The sequence below is a fragment of the Lagenorhynchus albirostris genome, chromosome 12, assembly GCF_949774975.1.
Source record: "Lagenorhynchus albirostris chromosome 12, mLagAlb1.1, whole genome shotgun sequence".
In the NCBI taxonomy this organism is placed as follows: domain Eukaryota; kingdom Metazoa; phylum Chordata; class Mammalia; order Artiodactyla; family Delphinidae; genus Lagenorhynchus; species Lagenorhynchus albirostris.
The window spans coordinates 50,152,093-50,168,726 of record NC_083106.1 but is presented as its reverse complement, the minus strand read 5'-3'; the positions used below and the strand labels follow the sequence as shown (position 1 = coordinate 50,168,726).

Below are 16,634 nucleotides of genomic sequence, written 5' to 3'. Positions count from 1 at the left end.
GTCTCTATGGTGGGAAAATATAGTTGATTCTCAAAAGTAGATACACAGTAGTATCTTTGTCATAAGAACTCCTGTTGATATTTTATCAATGAGTAAGGCTCTGTGACATTGCAGTCTTACAACTGTATATTAGTAAAATACAACAGTAAGAGTTTTCTGCTTTATGTACTATAGGGCATAGTCAGGTAGGCCATTTATTATGTCTCTTAAAAAATCACAAAATTATCCTATTTGACATAATTTAGATGTACATTTAAATATTAATTAATCTTATATTAACACAAGGACTGCTGAATTAAAAATTAATTTCAAGGATTTGAAACTATTTGAAACACCACCTAAAAAGTGGGAAAGCAGAGAAAGAAGTCCATCTTGTATATATTTTGGTATCAGTTTCCATCAGTCAGCTCAGCACACCTTTTATCTTCTATTCCTTTATTGAACTGTAATTTGACAATAGCATGTTACAGTGTTTGTTTTCCAGCAGGCCAGACAGAACCAGAACAGAGCTGGCTCACCATTTCCAGCTAAACACATTGACAAAGTATTCAGTTATATGACTGTACTCATCTAGTAAAGTATAAATAAGCTATATATACAACATGTACATGAGTAGATAATATATATACTTATACATAGAAAGTTGCTAAATTTCCTTAGAATTCTTGTCTTGTTATTTCATCTTCAAATATATCACATTTATAACTAAAAATCTTCAACATAAGTAAAGCTGATCCGGCAGAAGCCCTATATCTTTAGTTAGTTTTGCTGTGTACCTTTTTTATACCTATTAAAACTCCCTGGCCTCTCTTTCTGAGGTGGATGTGACTATCTCCTTCACCTAAATGGGAGTTAGAGATTCTTACTCTCCAGCTTCTTCTTCATTTTTATTGTTGTTGTTTAAAATATTTAATCATTGTAGCCGTTCTGAAATTTTATGAAAAATAATTATTTTTAGATCTACCAAGTTGCAATTTTACATGTTACACCACTGATTTATTTGGAGGGAATGCAATATATAGATTTAGTAGAAATTTTATGTAGAGTTTGGGGCTGAGAAAGGGGGAGGTGATTAAGGTCTGGAATTTGAGAGCTAAAGGTGCTAGATCCCGCTTGCTGCATTATGCATAGGTCAAGATTAATGGAACCAGTTAAGTTACTCTCCAGGTGATTGAGAAGGGTGGGAAATTTAGAGACTGAAATGGATCTCTGAACAGTCAATTAAGCCTTTGAGTGATTGAGAAGAAGATAAATACTAGGACAAAATCCATCCTAACAACTGGTTCTGTTATGTAAAACAAACCTACAGTATTTGAAATGCAACCAAGTCCGTTTTATATTAAGGCAAGTATAAACCAACTTAATCTTAGACCTGCCTCCAGCCCCAGATTATGTTTGGTATGAGCACAAAGAGCTGTACAGCATGAATGCACAAGGAATCAGTAGAGTGAGAAGGCTCACTGCCAGGGAAGTTTGGCACAAGAACTCTAAGAGGAAGGGGAAATTTCTCCCTCGTTGAATCAACTTTGGCTCTCTGGAATAGAGAACATGGAGAGAGAGGGACCAAGGAAAGCCAACCCTATTCTACTTGTTGATACCTTAACAAGCTGTTGATTTATAAAAGGGGATAAAGGGGTAAAGTGTGGGTAGCATTCTGTTCCTCTGAGTCAATCCTAATGAAGTAGGAGGTTCTTGAAGAAATTAATTTCCATTTAAATTCATGTGTGACCCTCTTCTAGAAACCTCCACTTGTTTTGGAATTTTTGTAGAGAATTTCAAATGATTCAGCAACAATAAGGTCTTTTTTGACATATTCTATTTCTTGAGTGTAAGTCTTATGTTGAATGCCTTATTTCAGCTATAGAAATTTTCTCAAAATTGAAATGACTGATTACTTTCCTCTCCGTTTACTAATTTATTATGGAATAATAAATCATGATTCTTATACTTCCGAAGCAGTCAGGCTTTTAATCCAGGGTACTGTACTCCAGGATTCCTATGCCAAATTTCCTGGCAACGAAACAGTGGTCGATTCCAGGGCTTTTCTGACTTAAAGACAGAGTAGTTCTACTCAACAGAAAATGGAAACTTGCCCCTCCAGTGCAGTTTCTGAGCTTAACAAAAGGTGACAGAAGCAATGAAATGGGTGGATTTTACCCAGAGCATTTAGAACAAAGGAAAAAGAGTCTGTGCTCTGCTTGGGCCCCTCACACTCTGCCCCCCAACAAAAAGCATTTGAAAAGAGTGATTCTGCTTCTTCTTCAGAATGACTTTTAATTCTCTTACCATGGTCACCTTTTGATTATCTGTGAGCAGATTCTTTTCTTTTTTTTTTTAATTTTTATTGGAGTATAGTTGCTTTACAATGTTGTGTTAGTTTCTACTGTACCGCAAGGTGAATCAGCTATACGTATACATATATCCCCTCTTTTTTGGATTTCCTTCTCACTTAGGTCACCACAGAGCATTGAGTAGAGTTCCCTGTGCTATGCAGTATGTTCTCTTTAGTTATCTATTTTATACATAGTATCAATAGTGTTTATATGTCAATCCCAGTCTCCCAATTCATCATCCGGTATTCATGGATACCGGTCCCCTTGGTATCCATACGTTTGTTCTCTACGTCTCTGTCTCTTTTTCTGCTTTGTAAATAAGATCGTCTATACCAGTTTTTTCAGATTCCACATATATGCGTTAATATATGATATTTGTTTTTTATTTTGCATCTTATCTGCTCTACATAGCATCCAACTGGTGGGGCAGTTACCCAGAATTAAAGTCCCTTAAATTCTTTATCCCTACTCACTTGTAGGAGCTTATGTTTCTGTCTCCCCTCATGAGAGAAAAGGGGATACAATTCAAAGCATCTAAGCTTAATTCCTGTATTTTTTCCTGATCATTTTGATGCTACTCAAGGCACTCTTCCTTAAGATATGGCTCTGTGGTTAAAATTGAACTACACAAAGCTAAGCAGAACATGTTCTTCCATCCATGTGACATGATATTCTTGTAGCCCCAGAAGAAAACTCTGAATTTATCTCCCCTTTTACATTAAAAAATCATGTTTAATTTAGTGCCCTCTTTAGGCTGTAGCTTTTCCATGCAACTGCCTTTGACTACCAGGCTTTATCCCCCCTCAGTTTTATTGGTTAGGCTGAAATATTTTTCAAGTATGTTTATAATTTTCAGTTATGTTTATAATTATAATGTGATAATTTTAATCACTGTATTTTTGTATAATCTATATCCTTGTGTGGTTTTTGTACATTCGTTTTCTGAATATACCTGTTGCCAACCTTGGGTTGTATGTTCCAAACTTGATTTTTTTTTTTTTTGAAACTAGCTGACCCTCATCCCTTTTTAGAGTTTCACAGACATGGTTGTATTTCTGGGTATAGATTTTTAGTGTAAGGTAATGCTGCTGTCTTTTTAAATAGTTTCACTGGAAAACTGACAAGAGAGCCCTGGAGTTGCAGACTCACTGCTGTCACTCTAGTTTTTCTCCATTATAAGTGAATCACCACCACCACCACCAGCCCCATTTTGAAGTTAAAGGCATTTTCTCTGGCTGAAATTTTTACAATAAAGTTGCATTCTTGAAATTTCCTACTTAAAGAAGTCCAGAGATCTTAGGTGTTTTTAAGAATAGATTTACAAATTTTCATGTATATCATAGTGACATTTTACCAAGAAAATGCTTCTGGATTAACTTGCATTGATTGTATTTTTATTCCATTTCCAAAAATGATTTGTAGCAACTTAGATTAAAATTATTTATCATGCCTTCACCATAATCACTAAAATGGAAGCGATGGAAAATACAGAGTATTGGCAAGGATGTGGAACAAGTAGAATTTCTTGTACACCGCAAGTGAGAGACTAAATTGCTACAACTTCTTTGGAAAACTGCTTGGCAGTATCTGCTAAGCTGAATGTAGATATACCCTATGAATAGCAATTCTACTCCTAGTTATATACCCAGCAAACATGTATACATGAGTTTACCAAAAGGCATGTACTAGAATGTTCACAGTAGAACTATTCACAGTGGCCCCAAACTATAAACTACACAAATGTTCATCGTTAGGGACTGAATTGTGTTCTCCCAAAATTCATAGGTGAAGCCCCAACCCCCAGTGGGACTGTATTTGGGGATAGGGCCTTTAAGGAGGTAATTAATTAAATGGGGTCATATGGGTGGAACCCTAATCTCATAGGACTGGTGTCCTTATAAGAAGAGGAAGAGACACCAGAGGAAAGACCATGTGAGGGCACAGCAATAAGATGGCTACCTGCAAGACAAGGAGATAAATCTCAAAAGAAATCAAACCTGCCGACACCTTGATCTTAAGACTTCCAGCCTCCAGAACTGTGATAAAATAAATTTTTGTTGTTTAAGCCACCAGTTTGTGATATTCATTTGTGGCAGCCCTAGCAGACTAATACACTCATCAACAGTAGAATGATAATAAACTGTGGTATTTTCATGCAATAGGATATTACTGTACAGAAACAAAAATAAACAAACTACTTCTACATACATGGATGAATCTCACATAATATTGAGTAAACAAAGCCAGACACTTGCTAATAAAGGAAATGAGTTTATATGAAGCAATATGTACCCTAATATCCAATTTGAAAATGATTTAGGACACACTGTCATTGATTTGATCAATGTCAGTGCAAAATGAAAGACACTTTCCTATGTCTGGAATATTTGTTAACCAGCAAAGGTCAGGACTATCAGATTCGGTAATTAATACTTCGTGTTTTAAAAACCTTTAAGAAATAATAAAAATAAAAACGTTAAAAATGGTGACTTTCACATATTAAACTTCTGATGTATTTAAATTTTAAAATAATTTTATTTAGCATTTATTTTGTGTTAATGTTTCCTTCTAGTGTTTTCTACTATCATAAGTCTTTATCAGGTAGAGATCATTCTAACATGTTACTGAAATACATAATCTTGTCATAGTATATTGACTTATACTAGTGATAAGCCATGAATTTATTATTATTATGGAGTTTTTTGGACAGAAAACTGCTGAAACTTTTAGTATAATCCTATAATAGAAAAATGGTTCACTGTTTATTATTATGGGCACATTATTTGAGAACACATAAAGTATTGTGATAAATACAGAACTACTTAGGATTTCAGGAATTTTCCAGATTAATATCTTTTGTTTGGAAACACTTTTTCTGGAATTCCCCGATTTTCCAGCTGTGTGATTACCTGCAACTCTCCTCTGGTTCTTCATGCCATAAGGACTGTAGGTTTTCTGTTGGAATTTTAGTTGCCCTGAGCAGTACTGATTTTATTGTCTTTAGTCTGAAAAAGCTGTAAAAATGAGTAACACTTCTCCCAAGTGTCAGCTTCTTCTAGAATCTGCCTGCTTCTGTTCACTTTCCAGTGCCTTCAGGTTACCCGTTTCTGTACTTTGAGCAGAGTTTACAGCTGCCCATCAGCAGGAGAGTCAGCTAGGGCAGAGCTTAGTTTGCCCTACTAGGAGCATAACTCTTCTCCCTGTTCTGATAGAGCACAATTTCTACTATCTTCTTGAGAAGACTGCATGGGAAATATATTTTTTGAGGGCTCATCTGTCCAAAAATGTCCTTATTTTACTTGATTAATAGTTTGACTGGGCATGGATAGTTTGACAATAATGTTCCCTTCAAAACTTTTAGGCACTATGCCATTATCTTCACGTTTCCATTATTGCTGTTGCAAAGTTCGATGTGAAAGTTTCTTGATCTTTTGTATTTGACCTGTTTTTCCCTTCTGAAGTTGTTAGGATATTCTTTCTTTATTTCTAGTTTCCTGAAACTTCATAATAATGTGCCTTAGAATGGAGCTTTTCCCCCATTCTTTGTGCTGGGACTCTTTCAATTTAGAAAATCATGTCCTTCAGTTCTAAGAAATTTAATTTTCTTTCTTTCTTTGATAATTCCTCCCCCCCACCAATAGTCTTTAGAACACCTCCTGGTTAGATATTGAACCTTCTGGATTTATCTTCTAATTCTTTTATTTTCTCTTTTATTTTCCATCTTTTTGTCTTTCTGCTCTATTTTCTGAAAGATTACTTCAACCTTTTTCCCTAAATTTTTTATTTAGCAGTCATATTCAGAGTTCTTTCTTATGCCCAAATTGTCCTTTTTGTTTATAGCATTTATGCAGTGCAATATGCTTATATAATAATAGGCATATTAGAGTGTATTTTTCCCCTTTTGGTCTCTGTATTTTTTTCTTTCCTTCCTCCAAGCTCCTTTTCTCTACTTCTTTATTGTGATTTTTATCTTTTATCCTAGAGGATTTCCTTAAATGCCCAGAAATATTTGTTGTCCCTTCACAAGAATGAAGCACTGAAAAGCCGATTAGAAGTTCTGTGTGCATAGATAGGGTTTTATTGATTGGTGGGCTTCACTAGATAAGGTGGCAGGTCAGGTTTTCCAATGAAGAACCCCCAAATGTCAGTATCTGCAGGTCTTTTTTTTTTTTTTGGCTATTGAGTTTCCTCCAATTTTTCTGTCTACTTCTTGGGATGGAAGCTTCCTGGACTGGTAGGGTTCTGGATGCTGAAGAGGTAAGGACTGTTGGTTTCACTGTTTACTTTGCAGAATTGTAGTACAGTGTCTCTCACCTTTTCTCAATGTTAAAAGTGTCCCAGACAGTAAACTTAGCAGTTTCAGCTGGAGTGGAGGAATTATAGGAGTCTGGCTGTCCAGGTGAAAGGAGAGAATCTAAGGAACTGCCTTTGTCTTATTTTCAAACAATGCCTGTGTTTCCAGCCTGACCCCTCACCTGCATTTTTGAGTATATCTAGTAGTGCCAAACCTTTGGGGAGTTTGTGGTGAGGACTGGATTGCTTTATCTTGGCTCAGTACCCCACCTCCCGCCTTCTGATTTCTCAATCTACTAAGGTCCTGTTCATCCAACTAAGGAAAGCAATGCCAGTCTTTTCTTCTTCCAGGCTTCCCTAATCTTTCCAAGTGCTTCTCTAAGAATCACTTTCCCTCATCACTTGTTTTTTGGGGAGGGTAAATCACCCTCTTCTTTCCTAAGGGGAAGGGAGGGAAAAGGTTCTTATCACAAATACTAGACACAAAAGCCAGTGATTCCTGATCCTCTTTCCCCTCCTTAGAAAGACACTGTGGTGTGGGGAATAGGGGGGATTGTGGAGGAGGGTGGCATTTAGAATAGGGCTGGTTCTTCTCATTATTTAACCACAGGGGCAGGAGTCTGGATCCAGTTATTGGTGGCTTATTGGTGGTTCTCTTTAGAAATCTGAGTGTACTCAGCACTTCTGTCCATCAACTTTGAGCCTTAATTACAATTCCAGGACAAGAGGGAAACATTGCACAATGCAAAAAGTGCATAATGATCCATTGTATGGGTGTATCCAAATGTACTTCAACTTCCCCATTATTGGACATTTAGGTTCTTTTTCACTTTTTTGATGTTAGCAGTGTCACAGTGAACATCCTTGGAGTCGTTAAACATTATTATTTCCATAAGTGAGATTCCTATGGGTGGAATAGCTGGGTGATATGATATGCATGTTTTTAATACTTTTATTACATACTATCTGGTTACCTTGAACTCTTGTAACCAGTTTTACATTCCTCCCCGTGGTACATAAGAGGGTTCTTTTTCCCCTTACCTATGCTTGCTCCAGCTATTTTATCTTTTGCCTTATCTCTGCCAGTTTAGATAAAAGTATGGCCTCTCATGATTTTACATTGCATTTTTATCACTAGTAAGTATGAAACACTTTACACATGCTTTTTGCCTACTGAGCTGTTTTTTTTAACGCAATTTGCCTGTTCAGGTCCTTTCACAGTTTTTCTATTGGGGTATTCAATTTTTTATATGTTGGCGTTTTTAATACATTGAAAATATTAGTCGTATGCCATAAATGTTGCCACTATGCTTCCCAATTTGATGTGTACATTTTATTTGTAATATTTTCTGTTATACAGAAAATTTAAATTTTTATGTATTCAGATCTTAGATAAAATGACTTAATTCTGAGTTTCAGTTTTCTCTTCAGTAAAAACATGATAATACATACTACATGGTAAGGTGGATATGGTTTAGGTAAATTAACTGCTACATAATAGTTGCTCAACAAATGATAGCTTTTTTTATTCCGTGTGACACATTGAAAAAGTTCAGAATCATCCAAATTTTTTACTAGAATTAAAAAACATAGTCAAAGAAGTTTAAACCAGATATGAACCTGAATATTAAGTGAAACTCTGTATCTTTTAGGCCAGTATAGACAGGTAACTTTTAATTTCTCTTTTTTACTAGTCTAATTTTTGTTCTTAAAAAAATTAATGAGCTCTGATTGATGGATCCTCTTAAGTAGGGAAGTCTGAAGTCTGAGTGGAGTGTGAGAAGACTAGTGTTTTCTTCTAAGTTATTGTTAAGGGATTATGAATATATTCATTTCTGGTAATGATTTCTTTCATAGCGTCATTATTTATTTTATATCAATATAGATACATCTGATAAAACCAAAATAACACACTAGCCCCTCCTGCTTTTAAGACAATATGCAAATAAGGTTTCTGTCCCCCAGCAGGTCAGTAGAGCTTCTTACTCCCTGAGGTCAAGTGCAATTTGGCTTAGATAGATAACAGTCTGTTCAGTTGCGAGCTACATAAAATGCTTTTATGAATGTTTATTTTTAGGCCACTTTACACCAATCATTTTTTTTTTTATTTTACATGTTGTAACTTCTGAGTAACTTTTTTTAAAATTAATTAATTAATTAATTTATTTTTGGTTGCATTGGGTCTTGTTGGGTCTTCGTTGCTGCTTGTGGGTTTTCCCTAGTTGTGGCGAGCCGGGGCTACTCTTCTTTGCAGTGTGCAGACTTCTCATTGCGGTGGCTCCTCTTGTTGCGGAGCACAGGCTCTAGGCGTGCAGGCTCAGTAGTTGTGGCTCGCAGGCTCAGTAGTTGTGGCACACAGGGTTAGTTGCTCTGCGGCATGTGGGATCTTCCCGGACCAGGGCTCGAACACGTGTCCCCTGCATTGGAAGACGGATTCTTAACCACTGCTCCACCAGGGAAGTCCCTGAGTAACTTTTTATGATAATATAATAGAATTCTTATAAGGTACTATTATAATAAAAATAATTTTATCATTTCACATATAATTTCACTATAAATGAAATCACATATAGCAATTTCATAGATGTGGCCTAACTAAAGTCTAGTGAGCCATATTTTAATATTATAGTATATTTGAGCACAGAGTAACAAAGAAATCACCACTGAGGAAGTTTATAAGCAATTGTTTGTTAACCAAATATGCTTTGAGAAACGTGACTGTCTTCTATTTTAGTTATTTTTCAGAATTCAGTTCTCCCCCTCTATTAGGTAACATGCCTAACCTAAGGACAGGTTAACTTTCTGAAAGCCAGCAGATGTCCTGGGTGGCTGACATTGCTTTCTTCTTTTTATATCCCTTAAAAAGTAGCTCCCTTCTCCATCAGTTGTATGTGTGTACATCTCCATTGCAAGGTGGAGATGATTCCAAATGAATTCCTATGAATGATGTTGGCAAAGCCATCTAAACATACATGTGCTTGGTGTGGGCATTGACATTTACATTGGCTTGTATGATTTCTTTGTACTTTAAAATTGTTTAGTCTCTATAATCACTCTTTCTGTAGTGTAATTTTATTACTTTAATACAGCTCTATTCAAATATCATACAAGCCTTTATATAAGTCAAATAGCATTCCCCTGCAAAGCCAACCATTGCAAATGATATTTTTAAGATCCTTGAGGTGGAGTGGTTATTACTTGAAATGTGATAGTTCCAAACCCTTCATAATGACTGTGAGCTTTTACTGTAGAACATTTGAAGAATCAGGTGCTTATGTGTTAAATGCTTGCCACCTGATAATTATCTCAAGGGAGAAATTATTTTGGTTTAGTTTAAGCTTAATCTAAAGAAAAAATAATTTATCATATTAGTTTTCAGTAAGACTTTATTAAGACGGATGTCCAGAATGGAGGTTAATTTCTTCCACTCCTAGATAAGAGTGATTTGTGTGTCAAAATTAGGCATATTGGCAGGTCATCCTGTATAAGTTTATATATAGAGTTGAAGTAAACTTATATTTTAACTTGAAGTTGTTTTTTTAACAACGTTTATTTCTTCTGTCAGTTATTTTTATTTTATTGACTGTTAATTTATCAGTCCTTTTTTTTAAAAAAAAAAGTGAGAGGGAAAAAAAACCATAGTATTATCACATTTGTGTATGTGGGTTCCCTAAACCATATGGTGATTTCTAATTAGAATACAAAGGATTCTTTGTCGAGACTAACTTCACAGTAGCTGCAATGGTGGGCATCACAGAAGGAGAGAGTTTTCTTGAGTTTCCGACAAGGACACTTTTGAGAGAAACTGTATGGTCTATAATCGTCCTTATACTCAAAGTCTGATAAAGTTATTGATGTGCAGATCAAGTTGGTATTTTGAAGCTGGTAATTTAATTCTGCATGTTTGATCCTCTCAGTCAGTGGCTTGGCTTGATTTTTTTAAAAGGCAGATTCAGTATTTAATTTCACATGTACCCTCGCAGTAGAGATTTCAAAGGATACTTTGCTGGATGCTTGACTGCCTTGTCTATTTGCTCTTGTTTTGCATGCAAGAGAGAGCCAGAAGCCTTTCTTCTCATTGTGTACACATAGTATTAATGGATTTACTCTGCCTGTATCGTCTCATTACTGAAAACAGCCAGAAGCACAGAAGTCTTTCAGTGTATGCAAATAAGGCAGAATCATCTACCTGAGAGTTAATATTCTCTGCTTTTAAGTGTATTCTAAATCTGATGTTTGTATTTAGAGCATAACATCCTGTTCTTTTTTTTTATGGGCAAAAAGCTAAGCAGGCTCAGGCAGCTGTTTGATGTTGGCTTCAAGTGTTATTAATTTCATATTCTATTATTCTTTTCACTGTAGCACAAGTGAAGCTGATGTGGAGGCTGTCATGGATAAGTTGTTTGATGAGCTGGCTCAGAAACAAAATGATTGTACGTAAGTTAATTTCTCTTGAAAGAGAATACATTTAGAACACAATGCCCAATCTCCACTGACCAATTAATAAGTTCCATTGCTGTATATGGGTTGATGCCACACTCAAGTGGCAGTCATTGTATCAGCATTTTGTCTAATTTATGTGTTGAATCATGTGCTATTATTCATCAAGCTATGCATTTCCTATCTGTAAGAGATGAATTTTATAGTAATTATCCAGACAAGATTGAGTCTTTGTTCATGTTCCCATAGTAACTAGACCAAGGATTCTAAAAGTGCAAGGCAGAGAGCTGCGGCTGAATAAAGCCTGTGGAACCATTGCCGACTGCACATTTGAAGAGCTATGTGAGAGAGTGAGTATCCAGACATGTTCAGACTCATTGGCCTTTTCACATGTTAAAATACTTCATATTTTCCTCTCTTCCTGTTTCAGATTTTAAAATACAATTCACAGAGTCAGAACCGATTTAAAAGTCTCATTAAGAGAAATACTCGTGTATATACCCATGTACTTTTTATAGATACTGGCATGAAATTTACTCTTAGAAGGGCTCGAAAACAAAATTAGAAACAGAGAGAACTGTCAGCTATTGCTGGAAGCAAAACTAAAATCAGCTTTAGGGATATTTTGTAAAAGTCAAACATAAGAAGATTTTTTTTAAAAATGAGGTGAGGTTAGTACCAGGGGAAAAGAAGATGAAGTAATAATACCATGATCCAAGGAGGTATGACATAAAAGAATTTCCATTCCTTGTTCTTATGGCTCATCTGTTATTGTCATATCTGACCTATTTGGGCCAAGGTCAAAGAAAGTGAATTTTTATAACTGTGACATCTATATTATATAACAATATATCCAACAGAGAAAAAAATATGTACATATATATTCATATAAATGAGAAAGATGTTGATTACAGATTAATTATAGATATGAATTCTGTCTTTTTTTTTTTTGCGGTACGCGGGCCTTTTACTATTGTGGCCTCTCCCGTCGTGGAGCACAGGCTCCAGACACGCAGGCTCAGCGGCCATGGCTCACGGGCCCAGCCGTTCCGCGGCATGTGGGATCTTCCGGGACCAGGGCACGAACCCGCATCCCCTGCATTGGCAGGCAGACTCTCAACCGCTGCACCACCAGGGAAGCCCTGAATTCTGTCTTTTAAAAGCTCTGGGAATTCTCAGTACTCAATGGGTATTCAATTGACTGTAAATCTTGAGAAAAACAAAGCCAGTTACATATATCTTTAAGCATAATACCTCAATTATGTATAAATTATCATTTCAACTAGTGTCTCTGATTTATCTTGAATTGTATGTAGCTAAAAAAGAATTGTTTTTCAGGGGGAAGAGAAAGTATTTTTTATACCTGCTAGCCATTTTATGACCACTTTTCTTAAAAACTAGTGACTTCATTACTTCTAAATTTGTAATTTTCAAACCAGAGAGAGAATCCAATCTACAAATGCTATCACAGAAATAAAGCACTTCAAGACCAATAAGGACTAGGATGAATTAGAATCCTCTGACAAGGTGATAATGTCAGTCTCTGGTTGTAAAGGTTATTCTGTGTGATACGGACGCTTCACACTTCTATTGCATCTATCTCATCAGGGTCCTAATAACCTAATATCTTCAGACGTAATTTTATTAAGGCTTCCATTTAAGTTTTACTTACTTTGCCACTTGAGAAAAATCTTATATATCTGAGAAGCTCCCCCCACTTCCATAGAAGGGGACCTAGTGAGGAAAGGGGAAGGACAGACCTGTTGTGTCTTGAGGTGGCAAGGCAAAGGTGGTCTCTTGGAGCAGCTACTGAGTATTTATCTCTATTTTTTATGTGCTCATTATTTCAGGAGACTTAGTACCAGGAAAAAGCCACTAATCAGAGACCAACATCTTCATAGTCTACTGTATCGGGGTAGTGAGGAAGAAGATTGATTGGGACTTTATCTTGAAAAATTAAGATAATACTTATAAAAATAGATATTTTTATCTTATTTGACAAAAATATGGACTATAATAACAACTAAGAACTAAATTCCTAAAATAAATAGTGAACAAACTACTATTTATTTTTGGCATAACTTTCTTGACAAAATTTTAGGATGATAAACTAGTATATCCTACACTTCATGATTGGTTGTTCGAGTACATGGAAAATCATGTTTATAAAAACATTTAAGGATATCATCGGTTTTTTCAAAGTCCTGTTTTAATTCATGAATATTTCAGTTACTTTCTTTTAAAGTTTTTTTTTTCTTTTAAAGTTTTTATGTTGTCACTATCCTTGTTGAGTTTTTTCTTCTTCAGTTAGCCAGATCTTCATTTCTCAGTGGCTTTGCATGGATAGGTTTGCTTTATATCCATATTGTAATTGTAGGATGTTTACTATGTCAGACTGGATGACTGACATTAAACATTGATATGATAGGTTGGATTAAGTACTAGTATTAAGCTGTGATGGAAGTTTGAGGAAGGGTTACATTTTAAAAATTGAGGTATAATTGACCTATAACATTATATTAGTTTCAGGTGTACAACATAATGATTCGGTATTTGTATACATTGCAAAATGATCACCACAATAAATCTAGTTAACATCAGTCACCTTATATAATTGCAAAAAAATTTTTTCTTGCGATGAGAACTTTTAAGATCTATCTTCTAAGCAATTTTCAAATCTGTAATACAATATTATTAATTATAGCTACCATGCTATACATTATACCCCCATGACTTATTTTATAACTAAAAGTTTGTACCTTTTGACCCCTTTCACCCATTTCTCCCACCCCCCAACCCCCACCTCTGGCAACTACCAATCTGCTCTCTGTATGTATGAGCTTGTTTTTTTGTTTTCATTTTTTTAGATTCCACATATAAGTGAGACCATACAGTATTTTTCTTTCTCTCTCTAACTTATTTCATTTAGCATAATGCCCTCAAGGTCCATTCATGTTGTTGCAAGTGCCAAGATTTCTTTTTTTTTTTTTATGGCTGAATAATATTACAGTATATAGATATACCACACTTGCTTTCATCCATTGATGGATACTTAAGTTGTTTCCATGTCTTGGCTATTGTAAATAATGCTGCAGTGAACATGTGGTGCATATATCTCTTCAAGTTAGTGTTTTTGTTTTCTTTAGATAAATACTCAGAAGTGGAATTGCTAGATCATATCTATATTTAATATTTTGAGGAACCTGCATACTATTCTCCATAGTGTCTGTACCAATTTACATTCATACCAACAGTGCACAAGTGTTCCCTTTTCTCCACATCCTTACCAATGCTTGTTATTTCTTGTCTTTTTGATAATAGCTATTCTAAATGGTGTGAGGTGATATCTCACTGTGGATTTGGATTGCATTTCCCTGAGGATTAGTGATGTTAAACATCTCTTCATGTATCTGTTGGGCGTCTGTGTTTTCTTTGGAACAATATCTATTCAGATCATCCGCCCATTTTTATTTTTAATAATTAATTTTTGGCTGCATCGTTGCTACACACAGGCTTTCTCTAGTTGCAGCGAGGGGGCTACTCTTCGTTGCGGTGCACGGGCTTCTCATTGCAGTGGCTTCTCTTTTCTGTGGAGCACGGGCTCTAGGCGTGTGGGCTTCAGTAGTTGTGGCTCACAGGCTCTAGAGCACAGGCTCAGTAGTTGTGGCACACGGACTTAGTTGCTCTGCGGCGTGTGGGATCTTCCCACACCAGGGCTCGAACCCTTGTCCCCTGCATTGGCAGGCGGATTCTTAACCACTGTGCCACCAGGGAAGCCCCATCTGCTCATTTCTAATTGGATTTTTTTTTTTTTTTTGCTATTAAATTGGATGAGTTCTTCATATGTTTTGGTTATTAACCCCTTATCAGATATATGATTTGCAGATATTTTCTTCCATTCAATAGGTTGCCTTTTCATTTTGTTGATGGTTTCCTTTGCTGGGCAGAAGCTTTTTAGTCTGATATATTCCTGCTTTATTTTTGCTTTTGTTGCTTTTGTTTTTGGTGTCAGATTCAAAGAGTCATCTCCAAGGCCTAGGTCAAGGAGCTTACTGCCTGTGTTTTCTTCTAAGAGTTTTATGGTTTCAGGTCTTATGTTCAATTTTTTAATCCATTTTGAGTTAATTTTTGTGTATGGTGTAAGATAGTGATCGAGTTTCATTCTTTTGCATATGACTGTCCAGTTTTCACACCACCATTTATTGAAGAGACTGTCCTTTCCCTATTGTATATTCTTGGCTCCTTTGTCATAAATTAATTGACCATATATACGGATTCATTTCTGGGTTCTCTATTCTGTTGTATTGATCTTTGCATCTGTTTTTATGCCAATACCATGCTGTTTTGGTTACTATAGCTTTCTAATATAGTTTGAAATCAGGGAGCATGATGCTTCCAGGCCTGTTCTTTCTCAGTATTCCTTTGGCGATTCAGGATATTCTGTGGTTCCATATAAATTTTAGGATTGTTTGTTTTATTTTTGTGAAAAATAACACTGGAATTTTGATAGGGATTGCATTGAATCTATAATTGCTTTGGGTAGTATGGACATTTTAACAATATTCTTCTAATCCATGAGCATGGACTATCCTTTCATTTATTTGTATCTTTAATTTCTTTCATTAATCTCTTGTAGTTTTCAGTATATAGGTGTTTCACTTCCTTAGTTAAATTTATTCTCAGGCATTTTATTCTTTTTGATGCAATTGTAAATGGGATTGTTTTCTTAATTTCTCTTTCTGATAGTTGGTTGTTAGTGTATAGAAACACAACAAATTTTGTATATGATTTTGTATTCTGTGACTTTACTGAATTCTTTTTATTAGTTCTAATAGTTTTTTTGGTGGAGTCTTTAGGGTATTCTACATATAATATGTCATCTGCAAACAGTGACAGTCTTACTTCTTCCCTTCAATTTGGATGCATTTTATTTCTTCTTCTTGCCTAATTGCTCTGGCTAGGGCTTCCAATACTATGTTGAATGAAAGTGCTGAGAGTGGGCATCTTTGTGTTGTTCTTGATCTGAAAGGAAAAGCTTTTAGCTTTTTACTGTAGAGTCTGATGTTAGCTGTGGGCTTGTTACATATGGCCTTTATTATGTTGAGGTACATTACCTCTGTATCTACTTTGTTTAAAGTTTTTATTATAAATGATGTTGAATTTTGTCAAATGCTTTTTCTGCATCTATTGAGATGATTAAATGATTTTTATCCTTCATTTTGTTAATGTGGTGTGTCAGATTGATTTGCATATGTTGAACCATCCTTGTATCACTGGAATAAATCCCATTTTAATATTGCGTGTGATCCTTTTAATGTATTGTTGAACTTGGTTTGCTAGTATTTTGTTGGGGATTTTTGCATCTATGTTCAGCAGGGATATTGGCCTGTAATTTTCTTTTCTTGTGGTATCCTTGTCTGGTTTTGGTATCAGGGTAATGCTGGACTCATAAAATGTATTTGGAAGTGTTACTGCTTCTGTTTTTTAGAAGAGTTTGGGAAGTATTGGTGTTAATTCTTCTTTGAATGTTTGGTAGAATTCACCAGTGAAGCTGTCTGGTCCTGGATT

At 35.5% G+C, this 16,634-nt stretch overlaps 1 protein-coding gene across 3 annotated transcripts in view; it reads left to right on the top strand.

Annotated features, from left to right (window-relative positions):
* The window catches only part of AFG1L (AFG1 like ATPase), a 195,362-nt gene that overhangs the window by 139,925 nt on the left and 38,803 nt on the right, over positions 1 to 16,634 (top strand). For all 3 annotated transcript variants that reach the window (XM_060167561.1, XM_060167563.1, XM_060167562.1), the window contains 2 exons: positions 10,989 to 11,059; positions 11,316 to 11,416. In XM_060167561.1, the coding sequence (XP_060023544.1) occupies positions 10,989 to 11,059; positions 11,316 to 11,416 (172 nt within the window). The remainder of the gene's footprint in view (positions 1 to 10,988; positions 11,060 to 11,315; positions 11,417 to 16,634) is intronic.